The sequence below is a fragment of the Cariama cristata genome, unplaced genomic scaffold (genome assembly GCF_000690535.1).
Source record: "Cariama cristata isolate BGI_N322 unplaced genomic scaffold, ASM69053v1 scaffold3294, whole genome shotgun sequence".
Taxonomy (NCBI): Eukaryota; Metazoa; Chordata; class Aves; order Cariamiformes; family Cariamidae; genus Cariama; species Cariama cristata.
The window spans coordinates 13,941-41,417 of record NW_009614478.1 but is presented as its reverse complement, the minus strand read 5'-3'; the positions used below and the strand labels follow the sequence as shown (position 1 = coordinate 41,417).

At 42.9% G+C, this 27,477-nt stretch overlaps 1 protein-coding gene across 1 annotated transcript; it reads left to right on the top strand.

Annotated features, from left to right (window-relative positions):
- Positions 1-150: 150 nt before the first annotated feature.
- LOC104161097 (patched domain-containing protein 4-like) lies at positions 151-27,226 on the top strand (the record flags this gene model as incomplete). Its single annotated transcript, XM_009699416.1, has 3 exons — positions 151-741; positions 25,693-26,173; positions 27,194-27,226. Coding segments are annotated over exons 1-3 (1,105 nt in total), but the record flags the coding sequence as incomplete, so codon positions are not given.
- Between the last annotated feature and the right edge of the window lie 251 nt (positions 27,227-27,477).

Sequence of the window (27,477 nt, the reverse complement as noted above, 5' to 3'; positions counted from 1 at the left end):
CACACACACACCCGCACACACACACACACCCCATTGATCAATATTTGGCTGTCTTGCTGCAACTTGCTGCAGTCTTTTAAAGGAGTAGTAGAGAGAGAGGGAGAGAGAAAGGGAAACTGACAGGAAGGGGTAAGGAGCTACACATGTCACATGTGCTTTCTAAGACGGCCAGGAGCATCTGCAGGCTGGATCATGCTGCGGCAGGTGATACACAGAGGGCTCCAGTCGTTTTTCTACAAGCTGGGCTTATTCGTGAGCAGGCATCCGGTGTTTTTCCTCACTGTGCCCGCAGTCCTGACCATCATCTTCGGCTTCAGCCTGCTCAACCGCTTCCAGCCTGACACTGACCTGGAGAGCCTGGTAGCCCCCAGCCACAGCCTGGCCAAGATCGAGAGGAGCTTAGCCAGCAGCCTTTTTTCCCTCGATCAGTCCAAAAGCCAGCTGTATTCGGACTTGCACACCCCGGGGAGGTATGGCAGGGTGATTCTCCTCTCCAAACCCGGAGGCAATATTTTGCATCAGGCTGATGTGATCCTGCAGATCCACCGAGCCGTGCTGGAAATGAAGGTGAACTACAAAGGCTATAATTATACTTTTTCCCATCTGTGTGTGTTGAGAAATCAGGATAAGAAATGCGTGCTGGATGATATTATTTCAGTGCTAGAGGATCTGAGGCAGGCTGCCCTCTCCAATAAGACAACAGCCAGGGTGCAAGTGAGCTATCCCAACACTAAATTAAAGGTATGCTCTTACTGCATGCTTTTGCCAATTAAAGAGGCAGCACTTCATTTCTTGTCCTAAACAGCAAAGAGAACTATAATCATATCTATCTCTCTCTATCTAAATGTGTGTGATCTGGGCTTTCCTCGGGAAGGAGCTAAAACCGGTGCCTTGCTATTGTTCTGTACGAGGAGGGAGGGTGGGGGGACTGTACGCTAACGAACCAGGAGAAGCAGGGAGTGGAGAACAGCTTCGGGACCGGGAGACCTTGCAATGCCTTGAGGGGTTAATACATCGGGGACAAGGGACAGGAGGTCGGTGGGAGGTCGGTTGAGAGCTGGGGTTTCACTGTCACCTTTTCCACCCCCACTGCCGTGGTGGGATAATTTATCTTTAATATGGCCAGAAAAGGCTTTCCTCAAATGCACAGTGAGCTCCTGTATCTCCCTGCCTCTGCGAGTGCCGTAGGAGCAGCAGGAGGTTTGGACTAGAAGCAATTTCAGGTGTCCTGCCTTCTTTCCCTTTACCTGCATGCAAAGAAAGGGAAGGGAGGTGGAAGTTTTCCTCTCGGTGTGAAAATATTGAACTCTGCAGCTGATGGATGGGTTGGAGTTTTGGGATGGATCCCATCAGCTAGAGGCTTCCAGCAAAGGCGAAACAAGGTAAAAGGTGAAAGAAGTTTCAGTCCTTTCAATTAAAAGAATAAACAATTTGGCACAAATGTTATCAGGAGTATTTCCCTGGCACACAAGCACCCGTCTGCTTTCTCTCTCGTCTGGAGCAATCCAGTTCACCCAGACTGGACAATGTGAGCTTATGAACAAATAAGGTGCAAAGTTTGCAGGTGGCTGCTGAAAGAAGTTTCTGCGAATTACAGTGTATCCGCATGCTCCCCCAGGCATTGCACCAGAGTCAGGATTTATTTAACAGAGTGAAACAAACTCCCTAGCACACTAGGTACTCATGGCCCAGGTCGTAGGGAAGAGGATATGGTCCTTCTTGTAAACCACAGAGGGTCTTTGGGGTTACCTGTCTCCCTTTTTTCAAAGAGATCCTTAGGGATGAGGGAGTTACTGCTCTTGCAAGTACTGGCCAGATCCTGAAGTTATCATTTGCTTGTTACTGTTCATTTGCCAGGAAAAAAGTAAAGTCAGTCCCCGCCCCAAAAACTGAAGCAGAGACATAGGCTGATTTTGTTGGTCTTTTTGCTTCAAAAAGGACCAGGTGGGACAGCTGGGATTTGGTCCCATTGCTGTAGGTGTTACAGCAATTGCTTTGTGCGGAGTTGTGGCTGTTTGAGTTGAGTTTGTGGAAATGAGAAGGTGTCCTTGCTGCTACTGGAAAGTCCTAAGTGCAAGAAGTGCTCAGAAACATGAGTTATTCTGGATTAAATATCCCTGAACAAATTTTATCTTTTAGTTCGCTGTGAAGACAATCCTGCTATTGCAGAATTAAAGTGCTTTCTTTCCATTTTGCTTATTTGTAAAGTCAAGATTAAACTAGTTCAGTGGAGAACACTAATGATCTAGACTAACATCATTATAACCCAGCTTTACACAGAAATAGTCGTTCTACTCTCTCAATCCAGATTAATTTTCTTGTGTAGAGAAACCCTAAATGAGCTTGGCAAAAGTAGGATGGGGTCACTTGCAATGTGTTTCATTACTGGTAGAGTGCCTACAGCTCTTCCTTTCCTAAAGGTAAAAGCACAGGAAAAAATAACATGGTCTGGATTAGCAATTTATTGGAATAAAAGTGAGTGGTAGATAATTCTTACAGATACCTCCAGTCCCCCAAACAGTTGTTGTGTATCATCTTCCAGATGAAGGAATAAATGCTCTTAAGTATCTAGGTTTAAAGTTGGACAGAACAGGCAGCTTTCTACCCACTTCTCAGTAAAGGGACGTAAAGCCAGCAAAATCTGTGACTGCACTTTAAAGAGAAGCTAACAATTACAGCCCATTTCTGTGGATAGGGAGAGTCCCTGGTGTTATTGAGAATGAGAAACACACTTGCTACAATGTTCCTCTTTTCTGGTATGCTGAGGACTCTGTTGTGGGACTGCGGTCAGCCCTGAACCTGGGCTGGCCTTCAGCTGTGGTTTGCCCTCAGAGACTCACCTCCTCTGGTCTCTGGCTCCAGCTGCTGGGAATAAATTACTGCTTTGTATAGATTAATTCACTAGGTCATCGCTATCATCTCTGTTGTCCCATCTACCACGGGTTAGAAAGCTGTGGGCAAATATCTTTTGCTGTCCTGCAAGCCATGGCCAAAATCTTGGTTTAATCCAGGGTCCCAGGCTATTTACTGACCTTCGTCTCTCTGCACCCCTGAGCAAAGGCTGTAGAAACCCAGACCTGTGTTGCCAGTTTTGGGCTGTCTAGATGTGTTTAACCAGAAATATCTCAGATGCTGCACCCGCTAGGGTAGATCAGTCTCTGGATGTTCAGCAAAGGGAAACAGTCCCTGTGGCTGTAGCTATGAAGTTTTTTATTTCTTTTTACTTGAGTCATGATATGAAGGAGCAGTTGTGGCTAGACCTCATGTGAATGCAAAAAAGAGAGCCAAATCTACCTGCCCTTATTTGGTGTGGACCAGTGTTCATCACACTCACTAGTCCATGTCCTTGGGAGCTTTCTCAGCTAAACTTTCCTGCACTGTAAGGACCCAGCAGGTTGCCTCACTTTCTCAAAGGACACGTTGCTTTGTTAGTACTGTTAGATTTTGCTCTGTCTTGTTCTTTTAATAACGGCCTCAAATTGAATAAAATTCTTCTAAGAACAATACGTTGGGTTTACAAACCATGAAGGTGTCCAGATATGTTTAGTCTGTGGCTGACATGGATCAAGAATCAACCTGTACTGGTCTGGGAATCACAATGTTGAACTGTTCCAACCCCTCTCCTGCTCCATCTGGGAGCTGCAAAAATGTCTTGTAGTTTTTTCTTTCCCTCAAGCCTTGTGAACAGCTCTCACTTTGTCCCTCTGGTCTCCTGCTGGAGGCCAAATTGGTTCGATTCTCTCAGGTGAGGCTGGCTGAAGGTTGGCTGTGGGTGAGCTCGTGCAGGTCTTTCACAGGCACTTTGTGAGAGCCGTGCAAGCAGGTTTCAGCAAACAGCTTCAATTCTGAAACAGCTGTTACTGGGCTACAAAATATAATGAAACTGCTTGACTTTTCCTAAGAAAATGTGGCTTTGAAGAGTAGTGATTGTTTAATCATTACTTGCTGTAGTGTTGGAAGTGCTTATAGCCTTGAATTCATCTACCTTCACTGCCCCTCTGTAAGTCAGGAAGTTTTGGTCTCTCCACTCACCGGAGGAGGAGCAGAGAGATGGCACCTACATCCAGAGTGCAGACTGCAGTGTGGTTTCAAATGCCTGAGGTGGGTTTAAAATCACCCTGGCAACACAGGGGTGATTGTAGGCTAGTTTATCCTTCTGAAAGGCCAGGTGAACCAGGCTGCAGGAAAACGCCTGCTCCCATTTCTTTGGGGACAGTCTAGCTTGTTCACGGTTACTGCTACACTACGCTGCAGTCTGCAGCCCAGCCAGAAGAGTGACTTGCCCAAGGTCATGCAGATAGACCATGGCAGAGCAGGAAAACAAAGCTGGATGTATGAAGTCTTGAGGAAGATTTTTGAAATGCATCTTGGAGCAAGATTGTTCGTGTTTTCCCCAGCCCAGGGCAAAAAAAACCCCAGTGTTCCTATGCTTGGGGTCTGGATTGTGCCCTAACCACGTAGACTGGGCAAGCCTACACTAAGCACTGACCATCAGTCATCAAAATGTTAAATTGCAAGTTTTGACAAATTGTGGCATCATTTTTGTCAATTAAGGTTTCCAGGACAGTGCCTGGGCATGACTTGGGAGATAGCATGGGAAAAGGTCCACTCCTGGTTGGTGTATCTACTCTATTCTGGGGATAACAGTGCATATCTGCTTGGATATGTTGCACCTCTGCCCCTAGGGCCAGAATATGGTCTGAGGCACATTGTATTTGTTGATATAGAGAGAATTATTAATTACATGGGGATTACTTCTTGTGTACTATCAGATATGAGGAAGGAGATTGGGGTTTGACCCTGATTTACCAATAACCTCAGCAAATTTTCTGTCCTTATCATGAAAATAGAAAAAAAAAAATCACTACAATGAATGAAAATGATTTCTGAACACAGTCCTTACCCAGAGAAAAAAAACCAACACATGAAAGCATTTTTTCAGGTGTTTCACTTTTACTGTTTCTTTTCATGTTTATTTTGCTAGTTTGTCCGAGAAAATATAATAACTTGGAACTTATCTCTCTGAAATCAGAACAAATATGACAACTGCTGGTTAAAAGGAGCCTTTGTAAGCAGATCATTTTTTGTAATACCTCCTTCAATTAATTATTAGTCTTTTATGAACACTAGGCTAAACGGCAGCCAACAAAACAGACATCTCTATTACCACATTTGTGATAAACACATCAGCTGAATATTGAATCCTTTATTGCTTAAGTAGAAAAGTTACTTGCATTCACTTAGCATCTTGAAACCTGTAATTGCAGATTTGCTACTGGCCAGATTCTCATTTTTTCCTCACACTAACAGCTGTACTTTTAAATGAGTCGTGCTCCATTTGCGTTTTTTGGAGTCTTTCCTACTGCTCTAATATTAATCCCTCCTTAGATGACCCTGAGACACAAGCCACCTCCATGGGACATAGAGGATATGAAACCAGAGCCCACCTAATTAGAGCAGGCATCTGCATATCAATAATATCCACAAACTGATTATTCCTTCAGTAAAATTGGTTCAAGTACAAGATTATGCTGACTTCAAGCACCAGATCCTTCCTTGGAGGCACTTTGGCTCTGTACCCATTTGTGATACCACCTGTCCCAATCCAAACCTGTGGCTCAGGATCCTGTGAAGTGCTCTGTGGCTGGCAAAACCTGCTAAGTCAAAGCAAAATAATAAAACATGAGCAGGGAGAAGATCAGAAGAGGAAGGCTGGAGGCTGCAGATAATTTTCATCTCAGCCTCTCAGATCAAGACAGGATTAGCAGGCTGAGCTCGGAGTTGCAGCTCAGTAGCATGAAAGCAAGCAGAAGATGTTTGAAGGCAAGTAACCTCTTCTGGCTCACAGGCTGGGAAAGTTATTTGAAAAAAAAATTTAAAAAAGACCCCCTTGCTCTTCAAACTGTGTTTCTGTACTGTCTGGTAGCACTAGGAAGGGCTCCTCACCGTCCTTGCCTGGAGGGGCTGGTGGAGCTCGTGTCTGTGGTGGGTTAGCTGTGCCCTTGCTGGGAGATGTCCCTGCAGCTATCTGCTCTTGAGGAGGTGATCAAACAGCCTGCCTGCTCCACATGGGCAAGAAATCAAGTGTTTCCCTATTTCCCTACATTTTTAGGAAAATTCTCCACTCCTTCCTCTGCTTATTACATTAGAAAAGATCTCTTTCTTAGCTCTGATATAGACCAAATGTTAAGACAACCCTCTTTCCTAAAAGGAAGGCCAGACTATGAGCTGTGACTGCACCAGGGACATGAAACCGGCTTAACCTGTACCTGGACAAGCTATCCCAACATAAACAAACAGCAGAAAGACAGCAGAAACCTGTCAAAACAAGGATGGGGTTTAGGGTACTCTTTTTGCACTGCGGTTCTTCAATTATGAACTTAACTGTCCATATCAGTCTCTGGGGTAAATTCCACCTTCACCCCACCAGGGCCATAGACAGAAGGTTCCTCGGATGTGGGACTCATTCCTTCCTGTCTAGTAGTTGAGACTAATAGCCACGTCGAACACCCCAAAGAAATATTCTCCATTGACCTCTCAGATGACCTTGGTCAGCTGCTTCATGCCTTTCTCTCCCAACTTTTAGTTTTGTCAACACTTGCTGGGGGCATGGCCTTTTATGCAGTGCCAGGCGTTCCGCAGACCTTGCCATAATATGTATAAAAACAAAGAAGCAATTGGAAGGATGTTTGGGTGGAGAGAAAAGGAAGATGTGATTGCAAGCCCCTTCAGTTACTAACACTTGCTCGTCACTGTGGATCTGGGATGGTTGTCAACCACTTGCCAAAGGCAGAAAATCCGCTAGCACTTTGCCATCTTCCTACAATAGCTACTCCTCTATGGACAGAATTTTTTTTTACTTCCTTTACTAAACATTCTGTTAACACGGCAGTGTTTCTATGCTGACATAACATATAATCTCGACCATCCCTATGCTTTTCCAAAATGTCTTCGGAGTCCCTTACTGTACTGGCTGTGTGAGCTGTTGGAGGGCTCTGAACTTCTCCTTCGGGATTTATAACGGATGAGTATTCTTGCTATCTGTAACAAGAATTAAAACAAATTCAGATACCGCCATACTAGCAAGGTGAGAGAATACAATTGATGAGCCTTAGCAAAGAAGATGTGTTATCTTCCCAGCCAGAGAAAGATGCTTTTATGGAGATGAGAAGAGAGGAGAGGAAAGGAGATCCTTTAACCAACATTAACTGATTAAATGCATGTCCTGTGGTAGAAGTGGGAGGAACTTTGTAAGGACAAAATTAAATTAATAAATATGTTTAAAAAGTTCTTGAATTATTTAACGTCCTTTATGTATATGTGGGTATGCATATTGCACACATATCTTTCTTTTGAAAGATATTGTGTACGCATCTTTTGAAAAGAGTAAGCTAAGAACAAAATCTATATTAAACCTTTCCAGCCATTAAGAGATAAAAGACCCTTATGCAGAGCCCTGCACAGATGTTTTTACAGAAGTCATAGTGAAAAAAACTGCTGATTGGTTTTCCACGAGGAGTGAATTGAGTTAGTAAAATTATGATCTTGCATTTCTACAGAAAGCTTTTAATTTATGCAGACCCCACATCCATTGCAAACTCCTAGTGCAAACAGCGAGACGTGCTGTGTGTGGCTGGGATTTGAGCTGAAAAGCAGCTTTAAATACAGATGAAACAAAGTCTTCCAGAGAGTAGGAAAGCAGGTGCTGTGTGTGATGGAAAAGAGAGGGAAAGACGATGGGAAGCAGGAAGGGCAAGCTATAAAGTCTTTTATACCTCTGTTGCTCACTGTATTAGTCCTGTTCTCTGTTTTCCTACCTACCAGAGTGCAAGATGCTCGTGTCGAGAACAGGTAGCAAAGAAAGTTCTTGATAGCAGGGCTGTGAAGCATCCTACAAAGGGATAGAGCAGTGTCAGAGCTTCTAAGTATTTCAGAGATGATCGCATGCAGTGGCACATGTCATTGCCCTGGCCCTGGATTCACTGGGTGTGAATTAACCTCATTTTTACACTGGGTAGGCAATTTGGGAGCAGGAGTTTTGGGTGAAGTGGTTGGAGATCTTTGATGACACTAGCAAGTGTGATCTGGTGGCAGCAGGAGGATTTCCAGCTAAAAAGAATGACCGCGGAACTAGCTGAAGGGCAATCTGAGAATAATTTGTTGGTAGGCAGCTCTGGTATGGCACAGAAATTTTCCTGAACCTTTTTTTAATCCTTAACCCCGCTCACACATTGGTGGGTAATTCTTGCATGATGCCGGTTCTGTATGACCAGCAGCAGCTCTGCAAGGCGTTGGACAGCCCTCCCACAGCTGTGAGCCTGCCAGATCAGCTTTTCTCCCTGGTTCTAGTGTTTTGGCAACAAACATGCCCTCTTCCAGCCCCCTCTTGCTAGCAAACTGGTACAGCAGCCAGGGAGCTGCCAGGGGAATCGTGGTTGTGAAACCAGCATGTCACTACCTTGCTAATATTGCAGAAAGGTTTTTGTCTGGTAATGATCTATATCTAAGATGGAAAAAGTCAGTCAACATCACGAATGTGTAATATTTCCCGAATACATGTGATGGCAAATGTTTTCGCGTCTCCCAGAATAATTCTTCTTTGAAAATATCAACTGCACAAGCCCTAAAGCCTGTTGGTCTACTCTGAGGGCATCTGAGAAGGCAAAGGGCAGGCCTGCCTACCTGTCCCAAGCCTTTGAAGGTAATGCACAGTGCAGAGACTTTAAGGGTAATGCAGCCCACCTACTTAGGGTATGCAAGTTGGGATTAAAGATCAAGCTCCTAATGGGCCAGTCTACCACAATTAATTTCCTTGCGCAGTGCAGTCAATGGGAGACCTGGGAGATGCCACTGAATACCTCCACAGGGATAAACATCACCTATACGACCAATTCAGTGGGCACCTAAAACTTGTGCCCAAGTTAGGTACCGAAGCAAGACAGAAAAGATGCCCTTGTGTAAGACAGGGTCTTGCTTTTCTTACACCTTGCATAATTGTTTCCACCAGAGTTACACAAGTGTTGTCAGTCTGATGGGGAGGTGTTATTCTTACCACATACACGGTGTATTTTTGCACATGTGTCAACAGCTTCATAAAGGGTGCTACGATTCAGAAGTGGCCATGGAGCATTTTGCTGCTTCTGTGTTAAATCATGTATTACGTGTGCTAAATCACACATTACCTGTGCTGTATGTAGGGCCAGCCCATAAAATTTCAGCTGATTTTTTTTCTATCAGAAGTTACAGCACTCTTGAAATCAAAAGCATCTGTGAAACAGTGTCTACCTTGCCCTTAATTTTGTCTTGGAGGAAGAAAAGAGAAGGACAGGATCTCATCATTTCATTTTGACGTGTCCCTAACAAAATGCTTCCATTTTTTTTGTGTTGAAATGTTTCTTTCAAATTGTTCTTTCAAAATTTTTTCCAAAATATTTTGCTCTCACGTTATACTTTCAATTAGAAAATAAAGGAGGGGGGGGAAAAAGTTACTTTAAGAGGAAATGTTTTCCTGTGTTCAAACTTTGGGGAAGGAGAGGTCACTCTGGTTTGAAAATTGCAGAGAAATGAAGTCCCCCCACCAGCTCTGCCTGACAGGATCCCTGCGTGACTGAGGACACGGCGCAGTTCCCATGGACAAGAATGTGTCCCCCAACGGGGTGCTCTGGCTCTTGTTAATGCCATTTTTCACTGGAAATCAAGGCACTGCGTAGATGGGCCAAGTGGTCCCCGCTTCCAGTTTTCCAAGTAGGTTTCATTTGTAAAACAATTTGAGGTTCCTTAAGACGAAAGATGCTGTTAGCAGTACTTCATTATGCAATGCAATCCCTCGTTTGACAGGACTTCTGACTTAAGTATAAATCACCCTTTTCCTAACTGTTTTCCAGGACAGTTTCTTAAAGTAGATTTTAATTCATTAACAAAATACATTAGTAAATTCAGTGCTGAGTAGATGCAACACGGAAATATTCATGTGCATTTTTCTCCTTAAAATCCACACTTCAGTTTGCTCAAACTCTTGACTCCTGTCCTACTGAGTGAGGTTTTATTCACAGATAAGTACAAAATATCCCCCCAAAGAGATCGTACCACATAGAGTTTGGGATCCAGATGACAAACCCACTTCTCTTCAGAAGTGGCTAAAAGGTGTGGTAATAAATGCTCTACCAGTGGTGTTTCTTTGTTAACTAACATTACTTTTCCTGTCCATAACTGATTTTCCATCTGCATGTAAAAAACACTGGTCACTCAGTTGATGCACAAAAGATGTATCATTGTAAATTGCATAGAAATTGGGACACCAGCAACGAAACATGAACATTTCTGAATATTTACAAATCTTTCCAATCCTTTCTTTCCCCAGGCTTCAAGATTAGCACAAGTATTAGGCTTTAGGTATATACCCTGAAATAAATTTCACAAGCTTGACAAGCTTAAGAGCTCCCCTGCTCTCATAAAGTATTTGAGGTTTTGTTTTTGATAAGAATGTAATTTTAAAGAAGTTTTTTTTTTTTCTTCTAAGAGAATAAAGCCTGTATCCTTATAACTTTTACCATCTTCTTGGCTCTAATGTAAGATTTTGGAGGTGGGAGGACATCCTTGAAGGGAAATTTGTGTTATATAAATGCCAAATACTATAATTGCATATGTTCAGTGATCTTTTCATCAGAATAGTCACCTCAAAAATAAAGTTAAAACAGGTCATTTCACCCTAACATTTCAGATGCTGTTTTGTGAAGGGGCAGTTTGGGGTGTTGGACGGTGATTTTGGTGTGGGACCATATATTCAAGAATTCATATTCTGCTGCAACTCAGACATTTCTCCCCCTTACATTGATTTTCCCATCATAAAGGTGTGCTGTGGCGCTGCTGGAGAAATTCAGTCAGACAGCTATTGGAGTTTTACGAGCAATCTCATGCCTCTTTGTGTAACATCAAGAGGTCAAAGACGTAAAAGGTTTATAAGGTCAGTCTAGCCCATTCCCTGGCCTGTGCAGGATTATGAGGAAATCCTAATACAAAAATTAATTCAGGTTGACTTGAAATGGGACATCAGTCATGTGGGTTGGAAACTAGCTGAAAGATTGTAAACGAAGAATCATGATAAATGATAATGTAACAAGTTTATGGAACGTATCTTGCAGGGTATCTGGAGAATTTGTGTTAGGTCTGATCTCATCTAACATCTCTATTAATTATCAGGAAGTGGAATTGAATTGCATGGGAATGAAATTCACAGGTAGTATTAAACAAGGAGGATATGTCAGCAGCAGCTGAGTCAGCAAATTTACACAGACAGAACCAGAGCAGTTAGAAACCCAAACAGGAAATAAAACAATTTTCTGAAGAGTTTTGGTTGCATTCTGGTCCCCAAAGGGCAATCAAGGGTCCTCCCTTGGAACAAATACCTGTTAGCTGAGTTTGGAAAATGTCACATTGAAGATGCAGTGCTTAAACGGTAGGACAAAGGTCAAAGACAAAGTTGATGTTAAAGCTGGGATTTTGCAGGCCCTGCAGAAAGGGCAGTTAGTTTTACTTCTGACTCTGACACTACTAGGTGTTGTCCTTAATCCTTCACCTTCTTGCAAATCAAGTTCTGCAGGACAAAGATAACTCTGTATGTTTGGTTTGAATGGTGCTTTGGAGTCTGTAGATGATGTGTTAAATAATCAGTGAAGCCTTGATATATTGTTGCTTTGCCTTGGTCCTTTTGTTATCTTTCTAGAATGAAATCAGTCTTCTTCTGGAGTTTTGTGCTGACTGTGGATATTGGATGGGCCAACCTTGAAGTCATTTTGCCATGTTGTGCATCATCTGATTGTTCCCCAGCACTTCAAATTCAAATATCCTTATACCCTTAATGTCACAAATTGGCTCCATTTTGTCCCTGTTGGATTTTGCCATTCATTAATTGTATTCTGGTTGTGCCAGGGAAAAGTTCTTGTAGCAGTCTTAAAACTCAGTTGAGCAGGATAGTTACAAAATATTCAGCTGTATTGTTTCTACTATTCTTTGTCCAACTTGAGTGTGATTGCAGACCAAGCCTCTAGGAACAGATTGGTGATGTTTGTGAAACAGGCTGTGGCATTAGGTCATTTCTTCTCCTCTTCTTGACAAACATCCACAATGTCAGGGCATTTGCTGCAGCCGATGGTACCTGGTCTGGTCTGCAGATTCAGGCTGTGACCCTGCCCTGCCACTGAGGGTCCATGAGGTAGTGGTTTGTGGATGCTCATAGTCAAGATGGAAAAACTCATCCCAAAGACCAAAGATGGAATATATTTCTTCTAATTTGATCCCTTGTATGTTTGGCATCTAATCTAAACTGGGACCAACATGCAATCAGAGGAGAGAAGGGTGAACCTCCAGAAGCAATACATTTCACTTTTTCTAAACACCTACGTTAGGTGGGGATGAATTCACCCTTTAGAGACATCATCGACCAGAGAAAGAATGTTCAGATTATACATTTACTTTTCAGCTGGTTAAAATTAGGTGAGTTGAATCCCACCGTACATTCATATCAAATCTCACACACACACACACACAAAAAGAAAAGTTCCATAAAATTTCCAGAAGTATGGGAATATGCTAAATTTGGAGATCTTGATAGCAAAGACTTATGTCAGGTGAAGCGTTTCTGAATGACCTAGGGAATAATGTCCATGACATGAAAAAAAAATTTCCAAAATAATTTCATGGGGAAAATCAAGTCTTTTTCTCAAGTCCATTGCAGCTTTGTCTCACACCAAATGTGTGACAGGATTTTGAAAGACTCATTCTGGAAATTATTATTAGACAGTTGCAAAAGAACTAAAATACATTAATATGAATAAGCAATTAGCTTCCATTGGTGGAACTGGAATTAAATGCCATCCTCCTGCAAAACAGATTGCCAGACGTTGGCAGTTTATTGTAGGAGCGAAACGGAGATTTTGGAGAGCAGTTGGAAGACAAATGTTGAGGTTCTATCATCTGGAAGTGCTTTACAATCTAATTACTCTTTGGCTTACTTTATCAGAATTTTTCCCTAAATATTTATTTGTTTGAAATCCAAAGGTGGCTAGATACCACAAAGTCTGACCATCTGCAGCACTTTTGTTTTAAAATTAAAAGTCTGGTCCTTCTTGTTCTGCCAGAACCAAACCCTTTCTAAATAGATTGTACTAATACAAACTGCAAAATCACTTTGCACTCCAGAACACTCTGAAAAGCCTGGGTTTTCAAAACATAGATTACATTAAAGTAACTTTAAAATGCCTATTTGGGGAAAGGATTTTGATATCTGGCAAAGAAATGTCTCAGATAAGTTGAAAAGGTGATGGTTGTTATTATTATCAATTAATATACTACATTTATTCAGAAGTACTTACTCACAGTAACTAAATATTCATCTTACTTGATGATACATCTTGAATTCATTCTTAACAATAGCCCTACATTAACATATAAATCTAGCAATGCATATAACCTAGCTTTAAGCATTTAATGAAAGTATTTGAATTAGGGTTTGGGACACTGTAGGCTTTGGGACTGAAAACGCTAACAATGCGATTCAGCCCATTTAAGATCAAAATTGCCCTCTGGAGGTGTCCCGTTTCTCTTCTGCTCCAGCAGACAGCCTGGTAGTCCTGGCTTTTCTAACCTGTCAGGTTTGGTTAGGTAGCCTGACTCAGGGCCTCAGAGTCCAAATTTTGACTTTTCATGTCTTGAGTCCTGTTCTGGCTGAAAAGGCACATCCAAAGCTGAAACCCTGCTTGAAGTTAATAGCGACTGTGTACTCGCACGAAAGGACAAATACTCAGCCGTGAAATACAGCCACCCTAAGGACGAAGCTATTGAGGTGTTGCAGAGCTGACACCACCACTGGAGTATGCGGCTTGAGCACAGGAATTAAAGAAACCCTCAGCCAGCTGGCAGCAAGGAGGGGATTAAATATTTCTTTTTTTTTTTTTCCTTCCTTCCCATCGAGTTTGCATAAACCTGGATTAGTTCTCCAATCCAATTCACTGCATGCCACACGAACTGCTGCTCCCAAGCTTGGCAGGGAGGCGGTGCAGGCTCAGGAAAGAGAGGGAAGGGACCCCTCCTTTGGCAACATCCCCAGTTTGTTTGGTGAAATACAGCAACTAAGGAAACTCCAGCATCAGATGGGAAGATCTTTGGAGCATGGGCAGCTTCTCCGGCTGGACCGTGCCAGAACCTCACTGGTGATCAGTGAATATGGTCTGAACCAAGACCTCAGCATCTGCTGTACCCTGTATCAGTATCTATACCCAGTACCCAGTACCTGCTGGTCCTCCCAGGCCTCGGCAGCACAAAAGCTCCATCAAGATGAATTGCTCCCAGCGTGTGGAGCTTGATAAGCAGTGGTTGTTAGTGACTCCTGCAATCTCTAGATGAAGGTTTTAGGCTGATGCAAAATTTTCAGGTTGTCACACGCTGTTGTTTAACACTTGTTTAACATTGCAAATGTGCTTTGTGCCATCTGAAAACACCCTCTCCCACAGAGTACGGCTGAAAAAATAAAGCTGGCCCTTATAATGTCAGCAAACTTCCAGTGGGAAAACTCTCCAGTGATGGGAGACAATGAGAAACCCAAAGTGAAGATGATGCCCTGAGTCTTACTTTTTTCAGATTGGAAAAAGAATTAAAGAAAACACACCACCACCTTCAGCTCTATGGGCTACTAAGAACAAAAGATTTTCTCAAGAAGGGCAGGCGTTACGAGGTGATCTTGAGAGAGATTTTACAAATTTTACTACCTGCTGATGTTCATATGTGGGGGTGAATAATTTCCTTGAACACATTGAATTCGAAAGTACCTTGGGTGGGAGTCATCTATCTCATATGCAGATCCAAAACCCCAGCTTCAGTTATATTTTAATGCATAAATACAGGCCTACTTAGATGCCTCATTCCCACTCCCCCTTTCCAGATTCTGGTCCAACATTATGAAAAAAAAAAAAGGAAAAACATCTGAAAGTAGACATTTTTTTGGCGCTCTCCAGCTAACAAATGGCCAAACTCATTAAAAAACAGCGTGTGCTGGAGGGATAGGGGGCATGCTTCAAGGTGGAGAAATTGTTTCACAATGCCAAGTTTGAGATTAAAAAAAAAAAAAAAGAGGGAAAATTGATTAATTATCTCTTAAAAAGGAATCATTTTCAGCTGGAAATGTTAAGTGTCCTTAACTGTATCTGCTTTGCATAGTGCCTTGTTATACCTTACTGAGCACTGCGAGAGTGGAAGCTCCTGATAGGACTTAGATAAGAGCACAGCAGCACCTTGCATTTGAAGGCTGGGCTTAGTTAAGCCTGCAAACTGCTTAGCTGGAAGTTAACCTCAAACCCAAGCTAGCCCCAAAATCTTGCCACATCACGCTTGGCTCTGTCTGATTCTCAGTTATTTCTTTTCTTCTTGCCTTTGATAAAACATTATCGTAGCACTTCAGTACTTTGTCTGCTGGTCCCCAGAGAAGCCAGGAAGAGCAGAGACAAGAGAAAATTAGAGATGTTTGCCAACATAAAACATAATTTAAAAGAAAAAAGCACCCTTTTCTGTGTCATTATTGAAACTTCAGATTGTAAGAGCGTAAATGATTCCCGTGGATCTGCTTTACTCCTCACTTTTTATTCTCTACTGTTTATTTTTTAACATTTCCTTTAGAAAGAGTAATAAAAAGAGGCAAATTGAGTTCCTTTTGCTTCCTGGCTGGTTTTCTTCCTATTTCTTGTGTGTATTGGACTGGAAGCAGTGTAGGGAAAACAATTAGAAGCGGTACACAGTGGGATGCACACAAAGCAAGAGGGCCTATAAACCTGTCAGTGAAAAGGTGTGACTGCTTTTTAGGATCTCCTTTTAGGGGCAGTTACTGGGTCCCTTTCTTGTCCCCTCAGAACCCTTCAGCTTGGGTGTATGAAGTGCGTGGTGAAGCTTTGCAACTGTTTTGTGCCTTTTTGCTTTTATTGATATGGAAAGGTAACAAGTAAGGAGGTTTTCTTGTTTTTTTAGTGTTTTCTACTGTTCTGCTGTCTTTTCTTTTTTTACTTTAGGAATTAGGGTCTTGCTTAGCCTATAACTCCACAGACTTTAAGAAAGCTTTAAGATTATACCTCCACAAGAGACAGAAAGCATTCTGGTAGAATATTGCCCTGTTCACTCACATTTGGAGAAAGCAATGACCCTCTTCAGATAACAAAACTCTCTTGGATTTCACTGAGATACAAAGTATCTTTAATTCATTAATCTTGCTTGTTTTTTGTTGCCAATTTCATTCAAACCCCTGCATTTTGGAGAAGGATTTCTTTGTTAAAAAATGAACAGTTGCATTCTTTCTCCCCCTTCCCAGCAGCTCATTTCACTTTTTTGTTTGTTGAAGAGCTGGAAAATCTGCAGTAACTATGAGAATCCTAAAAGCCTCTTCCAGTCCTGTTATGGAAGATACTGTCCTGGTGTGTCATGCTTTAGAAATGAACAGAGGCTGGGCTAGATAAACCACTGACCTGCACTGAAAAAACATTTCTTGTCTTTTTATGCTCTTTGTAATTTTCTTCCTTTGCTGTGGATGAAATCAGAATTAATATGGCGTATTCATTAATATAAAATATTCATGCGGTACATTCCTAGAGTTTGTCAAATATGAGAGGCGGTAAAACTGTTCTTCACACACGTGCCTGCACACGCGAGTGTGAGTTTTCAACTGGTGTTTTAGTTGGTGTTTTGCACATTGTCTTTGAGACACTGCTGTCTCCTTAGTGATTCATACCTACATTTCTCCTTGGCACACACAAAATCTTTTTGGATGAACACTGACTGTGCTAGGGAGACAAACTCAGCTGTTTTTTAATTGGACCTGGGTATTCTTCGTGACTTAGCACCTGCTAGGCTCCTAGATGTTGTTCCAGTGTGCATAGGTGGGGGCCCACAACTGCATAATGCAATGCAGAAACTTGGATTTCCATGTGGCCAGGTGACACCTCCTTCCAAAAATCTGTCATAAAGCAGGATTTGAATATATGACAAATGTGAAGGCTGTCCTGCTTGGTGATGTGAAGTGTGGAGGTCCTGGGGTAGAAAAACAGTTTTTGAGGAAATTCCCACACCTCAGTGCAGTCTCCTGGTTAGCTGAATCAACCCACTGTGGTCTGGAGCTGGCAGGCAAACAGTGCAGGTGGGGGAATATGACCCTGTTCAAAAATCTCCGGTAATCAGGGCATGGTCCTATGTATGGTGAAAGAAAGACACTGACCCATAAACTAAATCCCTGCTCCTTTCTAGACCAGAGACAGAGCTGGAGTTATTCATGCAACCCTCTCCCTCTTCCCCCACTACTCACCCTTTGCATGTTGACCTGTTACAGGGCATTGGGAAGACCCCCCAGATCTGGGGATGGGGTTTGAATCCTCCTGCGCTGTATGGGTCCCTGCACACAGGTCTGGAGCCATGCAGTATGGCCATGCAGGGCTTGCAAACCAGATACCCAGGAGGAGATCAATGCCAGCAGGAAGAAATAACACATGTGCTGCCCAGTCTGAAGTGTGACTTTTGAGGTGCAAATGTTTGAGATTTCCTGTTCTTCTGTTGGGATGTTGGGGGGGGGAGATGAGTTTAGGGTAACTAAACCCAGTCCTAAGTTATTACCACTCTGCTTGATGCTACTGTGTGGCCTGGGGTCCTGCGGGGAGGTGGGAAGGAGGGATGCTGGAGGGGGATGGGAAGATGGCAAGCACTGAAGCAGGGACTGCAGTGCAGCGGCTCCCGAGCAGAGCTGTGCTGATCTGCTGCCACTGACACAGCGGCACATGGCACGGGAGACACAGCTCTGCTGTTTGCAGGAGGATGCCAAAGCAACTTTGCTCCCACCTGCCTTCTCCTAACCTCTTTCTGGGTGGTCAGGGTGCAATGAGAACTGCTGCTTCATTACCGCTCACCCTGTATTTCCTCCCTCCTGCCTCCCACCTTTTCACACCTCCAGTCTCTTTAGGGCACCCTACTCCTTAGCCCTGCTTTTATTTTACAATCATAACAAATTCCACTTCTTTTGCATCATTGATCACTTTCTTGCTACACAAATCCCCCCACAGAGCACATTTCCCACTTGCTTGGTTTGTTCACAGCCATCCCTTGGATAGGAACTCATTCATGGATGAGTAGGGGACTGTTCTAGTCTATGGTGATTATTTTTACCATCATCCTTCATCCTGGGGGATTTAAGGGCCAGATGCAGCCTGACTTTTTGCTCTGTGATCCACTGGCAGGGACGGGCTGTGAAAAGCAGAGGGCTGAGCCCAAGGTGACTGCCTTAGGGGCTTTCGATCCTGGGCAGGGCAGAGCACAAACTCAAAGGACAATATACGGTGGGGAGGGAGCTGTGTCTCTATGACTGCTGGAAACAAGAGGACAGTGATACTGTAAGACCCGACATGATAGAGTTACACACTCAGCCTTACCTACGACTCAAGAGGCCCTGCTGACTCAAATCTCCTGTGGAAGGTGAACTTGTGTCACCGACAGCAAGTTGTGCTGAGCCAGCCACCTTCTCCTCCTGAGCAAACCATCCCACTAGTCCCCAGGCTGCTGGGCACCCAAAGCAAACTATGTCCTTCACCCCCAGATCCGTCTTGTGGGGCTGAGGTACAGTCACCAGTTCACCTGCATGAACTGTCAGTACCAAAGCTATTTCAGTGCTGTGCCTGTGATCTTGCTCCTGATGGAGGAGAGGGAAGAAGGAGGCAGGTAGACCAACTATGCTGCAAAATTACCTCCCAGTGCTTGAAGTCCTCTCTGTGCTGTCTATAACCCCCTCCATCTTCCAGCAATACCCTTCCCCACCTTGGAGAGGTGTGATATCACAGCCAACATGGGTATTACTCAGCAGCTTCAAGGACATCACTGTGTCCTTGGGTGCACGGGTGGGAAAATGGGGAACAAAGCTGTGCTGGGGGTGAACTGGGCAGTAAACCTATCCCTCCTTTCCCAGAAGAGCTGGGATAAGATCTGAGATGGACCGAATGGGAATCTGACCTTGAGAATGAAGGGGTCAGTTGAGCAATGAAGAGTTTGAAGATAGGATAAAGAGTAAAGGAGTCTTGAAAAGGGTGTAGAGGTAAAATACAGTCTAGGAGGGAAGGTTTGGTGTGAAATGAGCTGGTCTGGGAGGGAGAGGGCTTTTCTTGTATTTGCATTCCTGAGGGATGTTCAAGGGAAGCAGAAGGTGAAGGTCTAGCCTTTTCTACTTTCCTTCTGTGCTTCCACTCTCTTGACAGAGGTGCCCAGTTGAGGGTGATGAAACACTGGAACAGATTGCCCAGAGAGGTGGTAGACACCTCATCCCTGGAAACATTCAAGGTCAGGTTGGACGGGGCTCTGCTCATTGCAGGTTGGTTGGACTAGGTGACCTTGAAAGGTATATTCCAACCCAAACCATGCTATGATTCTATGAAAACCTTACAGAGTGATACTTAAGGAGCAAAGTGGGGAGGACCACTCAGAAATACAGTGCATCCAGCACTAGAAGCTCCTCCACAGAGAAGAGCTCTCTAATAGCAACCACACTTTTCTATTGCACCCTTATGAATTCTTCCATAATTTGATTTACTTGGAAGGAATAGATCTATGTTAGGAACATTACCCTTATTCTCCATTATTAATCCTACAGTATATAAGTCTATTGAAATACTTTTCTTCTGTTCTTGTCTCTTTTCAAATTACCAGATCAAAAGCTAGAAACCCAAAGTATTAAGGGAAAGGAACACAGGCCCAGACTCATCAGAGAGAGGTGCCAGACGGTTCTGGTTGTTTTTTGAGTGTTCTGGGTAGACATCTCCTTAATTTAAAAATCACACTAGTCATCCTTGATTTCGCTGGGAGGGAGTTCAAGGTCTGTATGTTTGTTAACCTGCAGGACATGCCTGTGAAGGGGCCAATGTTAGCCAGGGATGACAAGACAAGTCAGCTAGCTTCGTGTTTTCATCTGTCACTGAAGGTGGGTTAATATTGCCTAACTTTCTAGCCTGATAAAAGCTAAAATCAAGTCTTTAGTAATCTTGTGCCTTTGCTGTAAATGGAGAGAGACAGGCAACTGCAGAAGAAAGTCTGGTTTTGACCTGTACTTTAGGATGGGGCGGATCATCCTTTGCATGTACCTGACTCTCCTCAGTGACTATAAACCAAATTTGCTTGATTTGCTGATGAGCTGAACCTCATCGTTGCTAGATAGCTGGAAATAACCGAATTGCTCTTTATAGCAGCAGAGACCTAGAGAATTATTTCCTGCATAGCTTCTCATGGTCACTTTAATACATTTTATTTTTACCGAGTGAACAGACCACTTGGCCATTGCTGTGTCCCTGTTCCCAGCCAGCTGAGGTGCAGTTTTACCTCGAACGTGTTGCCCTTAGGGCTCACTTGCCCTGCCCTCTCTCTCCATCACTGAGCCCTACAGAATAGCTGCACAGGGACAAGCACAACAAATAGTCTGGTGGATGTGCAAGAGCACCGACACAGCTCTGAGGGCAGGAAAACTGTCACACTGACATAAACTGGCATTACGTGTGACCATTGGAAAGGGATCCTTCAGGAATTTTTAGCAATTGGTGGCTGTGTAATAGAGATTGACTGGTATAAGGTCTCCATGGATAACTATACTAGGGACAGGGACAGAGAAATCAGTTCTGCTGAGGAAAAAAAAATCTCCCTCCAAAATTTTGCAGTGAAGCTGAAGGGAGGCAGGAGCAACCCAACACGTTAAACCTTAAATGAAAGGGGATTTTAATTTTTTTACCTGGAAAACTTTAGGTGAACTAAAGTAACTGACTTCATCCTAACCTCTGTGGATTTTAGTGTAATACTTCCCATGACTTATGTTTGGTAGAGTAAGAATGTCCTTATCATGGGGAGAAACAACTACGTTGATCTGATTAGGATGTTTATCACACAATATATTTCAACAGACATTCCTGGTTGCCCTCCGTTGAACATTTTTAAGCTTTTAAGGTAAAATAGAGGTTAACCAGGCTTGCATCATTTATCCTAACATTTCTATAATGTATCTTGATAATTATCCGTTACTTCAGTTGATAAGAGGTAACAGTTAAAGATAAATGAAAATAGAAATAAATTTGCTGGCAAAGGTCCTGTGAATGTACTTAAATGACAGTGATATGGCAGCAGGGTACGAAGGGTCCTCTCCTCGTTGCCAGGCATCTGAAAGGACTTTTGAACCTCTCACCAACCCTAACTTCCACTGAGCAGGGTACTGGGAAGGTAGGAGCCATGCCATCTCAAAAAACCCTTAAACCTTCCATTTTTCTCATGAGAAGGAAATCAGTGGAGGTTGGTGCCGTTCAAAGCAGGGAGGAGAAGACATCCTGCCCAGGGCTGGTGTGGCAGTGGGCAGCGACCACACGGAACCCCTGGGCTGGGAATTGGGGCTGCAGTAGCTGCCCTGACATCATTAAAGAGACAAAAAACGTCCCGGGTAATTTAGTAGTGAGGGAGTATTGCTAGTATCCCTGTCAGCTGCAAGCTGAAAGGATCTATGCTTACATTAGCACCAGCAAAAGACATTTAACTCAGTAGGAGCAGCTGCTTTTATTTAATCTGAGAGGTCCTGCACTCAGCTCCGGAGCAAGCCAAACATCCCCATGCCATTTACACATCTTTTTAGGATATTAAGGGTCCAGGCATCCTTTACAGACAAGTTTCTAGCTTGAAATATTGCATTCTACATTCATCCATTCACCTTTAGTGATTTTTACTGCTCAGCTGACAAGGTGTTTGGATTTTCAACCATGTGCAAGGCCAGGTCTGCATAAACGCAGGTGACAAAGTCCATTGTGCTAGAGGAAAAGGAGGACGATACTGTCCACATCTGTCATCTCACACTCCTCTGAGAGTCCTCAGTTCTCGTCCTCCTCCCTTTCAGAGTCTAAATCTACCAAATGGCTTTGGGACATCTAGAAAAAGAGAAGGGACTACACACAAAAAAATTTAATAGTATCCATTGAGGTAAAGATTTTTTCTTGGTCCCTGTTTAAGATCCAATATTACATGCCCTAGTAAGTGATCTATATTTCATGCCATTTTTAAAGGTGTTCAGATCTGCAGACAATTAGCTGCCATCAGAATGGACAATGGCCCTTTTTGTCCTCTGGGAGAACAGACACTGTGAAATTTTCATTAGACATTAAAAGAAAAAAAAAAAGAAAAACAAAAAGAGAAAGACACATGGACACAGCCTGGGAATCTGAAATTCAGGTTCCAACCATGTTAGTGACCTTGCTAAAAACAGTTATCATCTTGTGTTGTAGATTCTCTGGCTATACATGGGTGTACAATGGTGTACAGTCAATAAGTATTATTATTACTTTATATTTTGAGTTTGCTTTTCTATGTATAAGATCAGAAAGTAGCAACATATGTAGGTAAAACGTGTAAGGGATCTGTAGTCTGAAGTATGAAACCATTATTATGAAATTAAAAATAGCATCATGTGGGCATATACCAGGAAGGACGTGCTAATTAACAGCAGAAAGTGTTTTTTTTCATGAAAGAACTGTATGGAATGAGAGATCTTGTTCAAAACCTGTCTGGTCTTCAGGCCTCATTTATACAAGTCACTGTGGCCTCATTTTATTTCCCAAACCTTAGGCTTAGCCCAAGAGCTTAGCCGTTCACGTCTCCTTCTTTCACCAAGGTGGTTCTGGAGGACAACAGAGAAGTTGGGATGGTGAATAACTCCCCTGAAGTGCCCATGAGACACCAAGAGGTAGTGAGGTCCCTGGCTTGAAGGCCTCTGGGAGATGCTGAAAGTCATGTTGGCAACACTGGGTCTTCATTTTCCTACACTTCAGTCTCCAGCTGTAAAATGGGATGAAAGGTAGTATTTTTCCCCATCTTTCTTCTGTCTTCCTTGCTGAGATTGTAACCATTACTGTGACAGTCCTGCCCAGCACAACAGGACCTTGATCCCTCTTAGAGCATTTGGCAAAGACAACATAGGAGCTGTATTAGAAAAGGGCCCAATTTCCCAAATGCCGTGGTGGCAGGTTTGTGTTTTCATGCTATAAAAGCAATAAAGGCAAAACCTTTGCGCAGATAGGAAGCAATCTGCCTTTGGAAGGAAAGGAACGGATAAAACAACCTCAGAGTAATTCAGCATCTGTGATTTCCTCGATTCCATCTGAAAGCTTGCTCTCTATTTTGCTGACATATGAGCTGGGTACCCTATTGTAAATCAGTGTAACAAATAGCCGTTATCTTCTGTTTCACGGGAGATACGGCAGAACATGATTTATTTGTGCCTGCTCTGTTGCCTCTTTTGAAATGTTGCCGTCGTTCAGTGCACCTTTTGCAGAGGAAGGCAGATGGTCATCGCAAAGTTTCCCGTAACCTTGCTGTGTGTGCTGCATAGTGAATCAATGAAATCTGAATTACAGTCCATTGTCTGAGTTTGGAGTTGCGCTGCTAAAGTATCCTGCAGTGGTTGAAAATGTTTGAATGTCAACACTGCATATATACTGAGGAAATATGACATTTCTCCCTAAAATTTCAAAGTGATGCCAAAGGGGATTTTTGACTGCGAGGTTGAATCTGATGTAAGCAGGGACTGCATTGCTCAAACCTTAATTACCAGCTTGGAAATGTAACTTTTGTGAGTGTATGAGTGTTAGGTGTGACCCATCCTTAGAAAAAGAAAAATAGAAATAATGAATCAAAACAGGATTCTAACATGAAATGGCAGAGACGAGGATCTTTTGGAGTCCGAACAGCACCAGCTGCCCCTCTGTGCTAACTGTCTTTGCTTATACGACATTTGCAATGAGGGTTCAGGTGATTTGAGAAGCTGGCTTAGACTGCAGATCACCTTTCATGTCAGCTAGTGCCAGGATACCTTGCCAGAAGCCGTTATTTCAGTGGGAAAAAACAACTGGGAATAGGGAAAAAATGAACTTCTGGAAAGCACTTTGTCACATACCCTGGGCTGTGGCAGGCAAATGCTGAAAACAGTGTGAGCTCCTGCCATGAAAGCAGGCATAGGCAGAAATTTCTCAGTGGGAGCATTACCTCCTTTACATACCAGAGACAAGACAAGGTGAGTATATAAAACATATTCAGCGCTGTCTCTCAATTTCTGATATTTATTTGCTCTATGACTAGACATGCCAGAAGACATCTATGTTTCATAAAGCCTGGTACCTTGCTTCATTGATTTTTCCTTAGGATGGGAATCATTACAACGAGCAGGTCTGGCAATTTCAGCACAAGACCTGCGTGCAGCACAGGGGTTTCTAGAAATAGTTAATGTTGGATGTAACAGATGTTAAAAGTGTCTTCCCCAAATGCTTCTGGCCTTTTGCAGATGACTGCTTCCATGTGCATGTGTGTAGGGCAGGGCATCTCCCAAATTTAAGCTGTCAGTTAGCTCATTCCCATAGCGCATCTAGGCAAAGAGTGTTATCTCATGTGAACTCTCTGCTGCAAGATGTTTTGTACATTAAATATTTTGAGAATTTTGTGTTTTTATTAAATGCAAGAGAAAAGAAATCTGAAAACTTGCAATTCAATTTACAGAAAAAAATAGCAAAATGTTATTATTTGGTGTGCAGCAGACATTTAATCCCTCAGTTTAGAGTTTTTTGATTAAAGAGATTACTTGTGCTAGGACATTTTTATCCAATATCTTCTGAGTCTTCTTCCTCAGTTTGCAACTAGGTTTGATCTTCTAAATCCGTGCAAACTTCCACTATCTTGAAAGGGGCACATCACAGTTATTCTAGAGAACTAGAATAACCAGTGGCTTAAAAGCAAGGACCTTCCTTAAGGACCTTTCTTACAAAAAGAGAAAAAAAAACCCCACATCTAAATGGGATCAGATAACTCCACAATTAAAAAAAAAATGGTCTGGTCTTGTAAATAGACAGGGTCTTATCCTGAGTGCACCTGATATGTCCTCTACTGATTGTCATGGAGGTTTTTATATCCTAGCATATACTGAAATAAGTGAGACCAGAGTAAGGTGTATATTCTTGAAATATAAAAAAAGCAAATCCTGACTAAATTGAGGTGTAAGGGAGATTCTTTTCTCTGTGCCACTGATATAAATCCATGAAATCTCAAATAAACAATTAAAAAATCTGATGTTAACTATATTTTTCTAGAGTTAGACTAGCTATTAAACTTTGTGGATCTGTCTACATTTACATCTATATACTGAGGAACCAGACCTCATTTTGTGTACATTTCCAACTTTTTAAAAGCATTTCCAAAGTTTCAGGAAATCCCAAATCTTCCAGAAATTGATCTTCATCTCAAACATTCCATACTTCAGTAATCGGAGATCTGTTGTTGTCTGTCAGAGATAAAATGCAGGAGTGCACTGTGAGGTGAGGAGCTTGCATGCTACATTTCGGTCTCCAAACATCTGGGACCACAGTGAGTATCTGAGCAGCCCCTGAACTGCAGAACAAACTTGCAAATGAGTCTAAAATGAGTAAGAAACAGAGCTGTGACAGGGAACAGGGATGCGTCCCAAAGCCCACTGAAGTGAATGGCATGACTCCTGTTGACTGCAGTGGCCTTTGAGTGGAGCTCTCGGCATGTCTGTGGAAGGAAGGTAGAGTCAAAGGGTATCACTGTGTCACATCTTACGCAGGATAACCACATGCTCATCTTTTTTACTTTCTCTCCCAGGATGGAAGGAGCAGTTTTATTGGCCACCAGCTCGGAGGGGTCATGGAAGTGCCAAACAGCAAGGACCAGAGAGTCAAATCAGCCAGAGCCATCCAAATCACTTACTACCTCCAAACGTATGGCTCTGTCACCCAGGACCTCATTGGGGAGAAGTGGGAGAGTGAATTCTGTAAACTGATGCACAAGATGCAGTTGGATCACCAAGATCTGCAGCTCTACTCACTAGCATCCTTTAGCCTCTGGAAGGACTTCCACCAGACCAGTCTCTTGGCCAGGGGCAAGATTTTGGTGAGCCTGATGCTGATTCTCCTGACTGCTACCCTCTCGAGCTCCATGAAGGACTGCCTGCGTAGCAAACCTTTCCTGGGACTCTTGGGAGTACTCACTATCTGTATTTCCAGTGTCACTGCGGCAGGGATATTTTTCATTACTGATGGAAAATATAATTCTACTCTGTTGGGAATCCCTTTCTTCGCTATGGGTAATTATTTATCTTCATAATAATAGGATTAACAGATTTAATGACAGGATTGTAAATTACATCCTGGGTTAGAAAGTGCAGATTTTACCTTGAGTGAAAGTGTAAGTCATTTTCATCTTGTTAAATTGATCTGTGCCTTGCCAAAAAAAAAAAAAAAAAAAAGGAAAAAAGAAAAAAGAACCAAAGCAGCAGCAACAATAAAGAGCGAATGATGTTGCTGGAATCTCGGCCAATATGAGAGAGGGGCAGTTTTATTGATCTCTGTTACAAAACGAAGGAGAAATTGTTATTGAAAACTAGTCAGCTCAGCACAGAAAATGGATATGTGTTGACCTGACTTTGACGGGAGGCCAGCTGAAAGAGTAAGTTAAAATAGGATGGTGCCGAGGAAAGAAAGATTTTAGCATCCATCCCAAAAAGGGCTTTTCTTCCAGCTCTGTCTGAGGGGCAGAGGGGAATGGGTTGGTGTAGGAATAAGATTGATGGACTTTATCTCAGAGAGGAGATTACTGTTGTGGTGTTTGCCAGGCTGTAAGCAAAGGGGCCTGTCAGTATCTGTAGCACATAATCCCTTGGTTTGTGAAGTCCCAGATCAGCTGCAGAGATTTCCTTTGTGTCGCAGCCGAGCAAGGGAAGGTGCAGACGAACAACAAACATAAAACCCAGGTCTTTTAGCAGAAGAATTGTTTTCGGTCCTTGTGTTCTCATTTCTCTTCCAAGCACTTTTAGTGCATCAGTGTGGTTAATGAGTTTGCTGGGAAGGTATGTTGGAAAGGAAGAGGGAAACGTGCCCAAAATGGCTTGCTGAGGCAGCGTTGTTCGGTGTAATCGCATCCAAGTTTGTCAGAGTTTTGCTGTATCATGAGTCTGAATCCCGGTGATGACTCTATGCAAAATCTCAGCAGTGGCAGTCCAGACCCGAAAACCTTCATGCTGGCTTTTTGATGGCAGTAAATCTTACCTGTGGAATGAACTCTGCACATTCACAGTTAATTTCTTAAATTCCATTCATGCTTCTAGTACTCAAGCCCAAGTCCTACGCTGTGGTGAGAGGTAACTAAATATGCAAAGCCACAAGCTAGAGTCAAGGTTTGGAGAAGGGTCTTATATTTTTCTTAAAAACCTTGGTCTCCCAGAAAATTTTATTTTCTTGCTCTTGCCCTCAAGAAAATTCCTGTAGGTGTATGCATCCCTCAACCCCCTGCCTCCTATTTTGTCTATCCCCTGATAATGCATCAGTGTCGCTAACCAAGGGGGCCAAGCCATGGCCTCATCAGTCCTGCATCCAGTATCTCTGGAGCAAC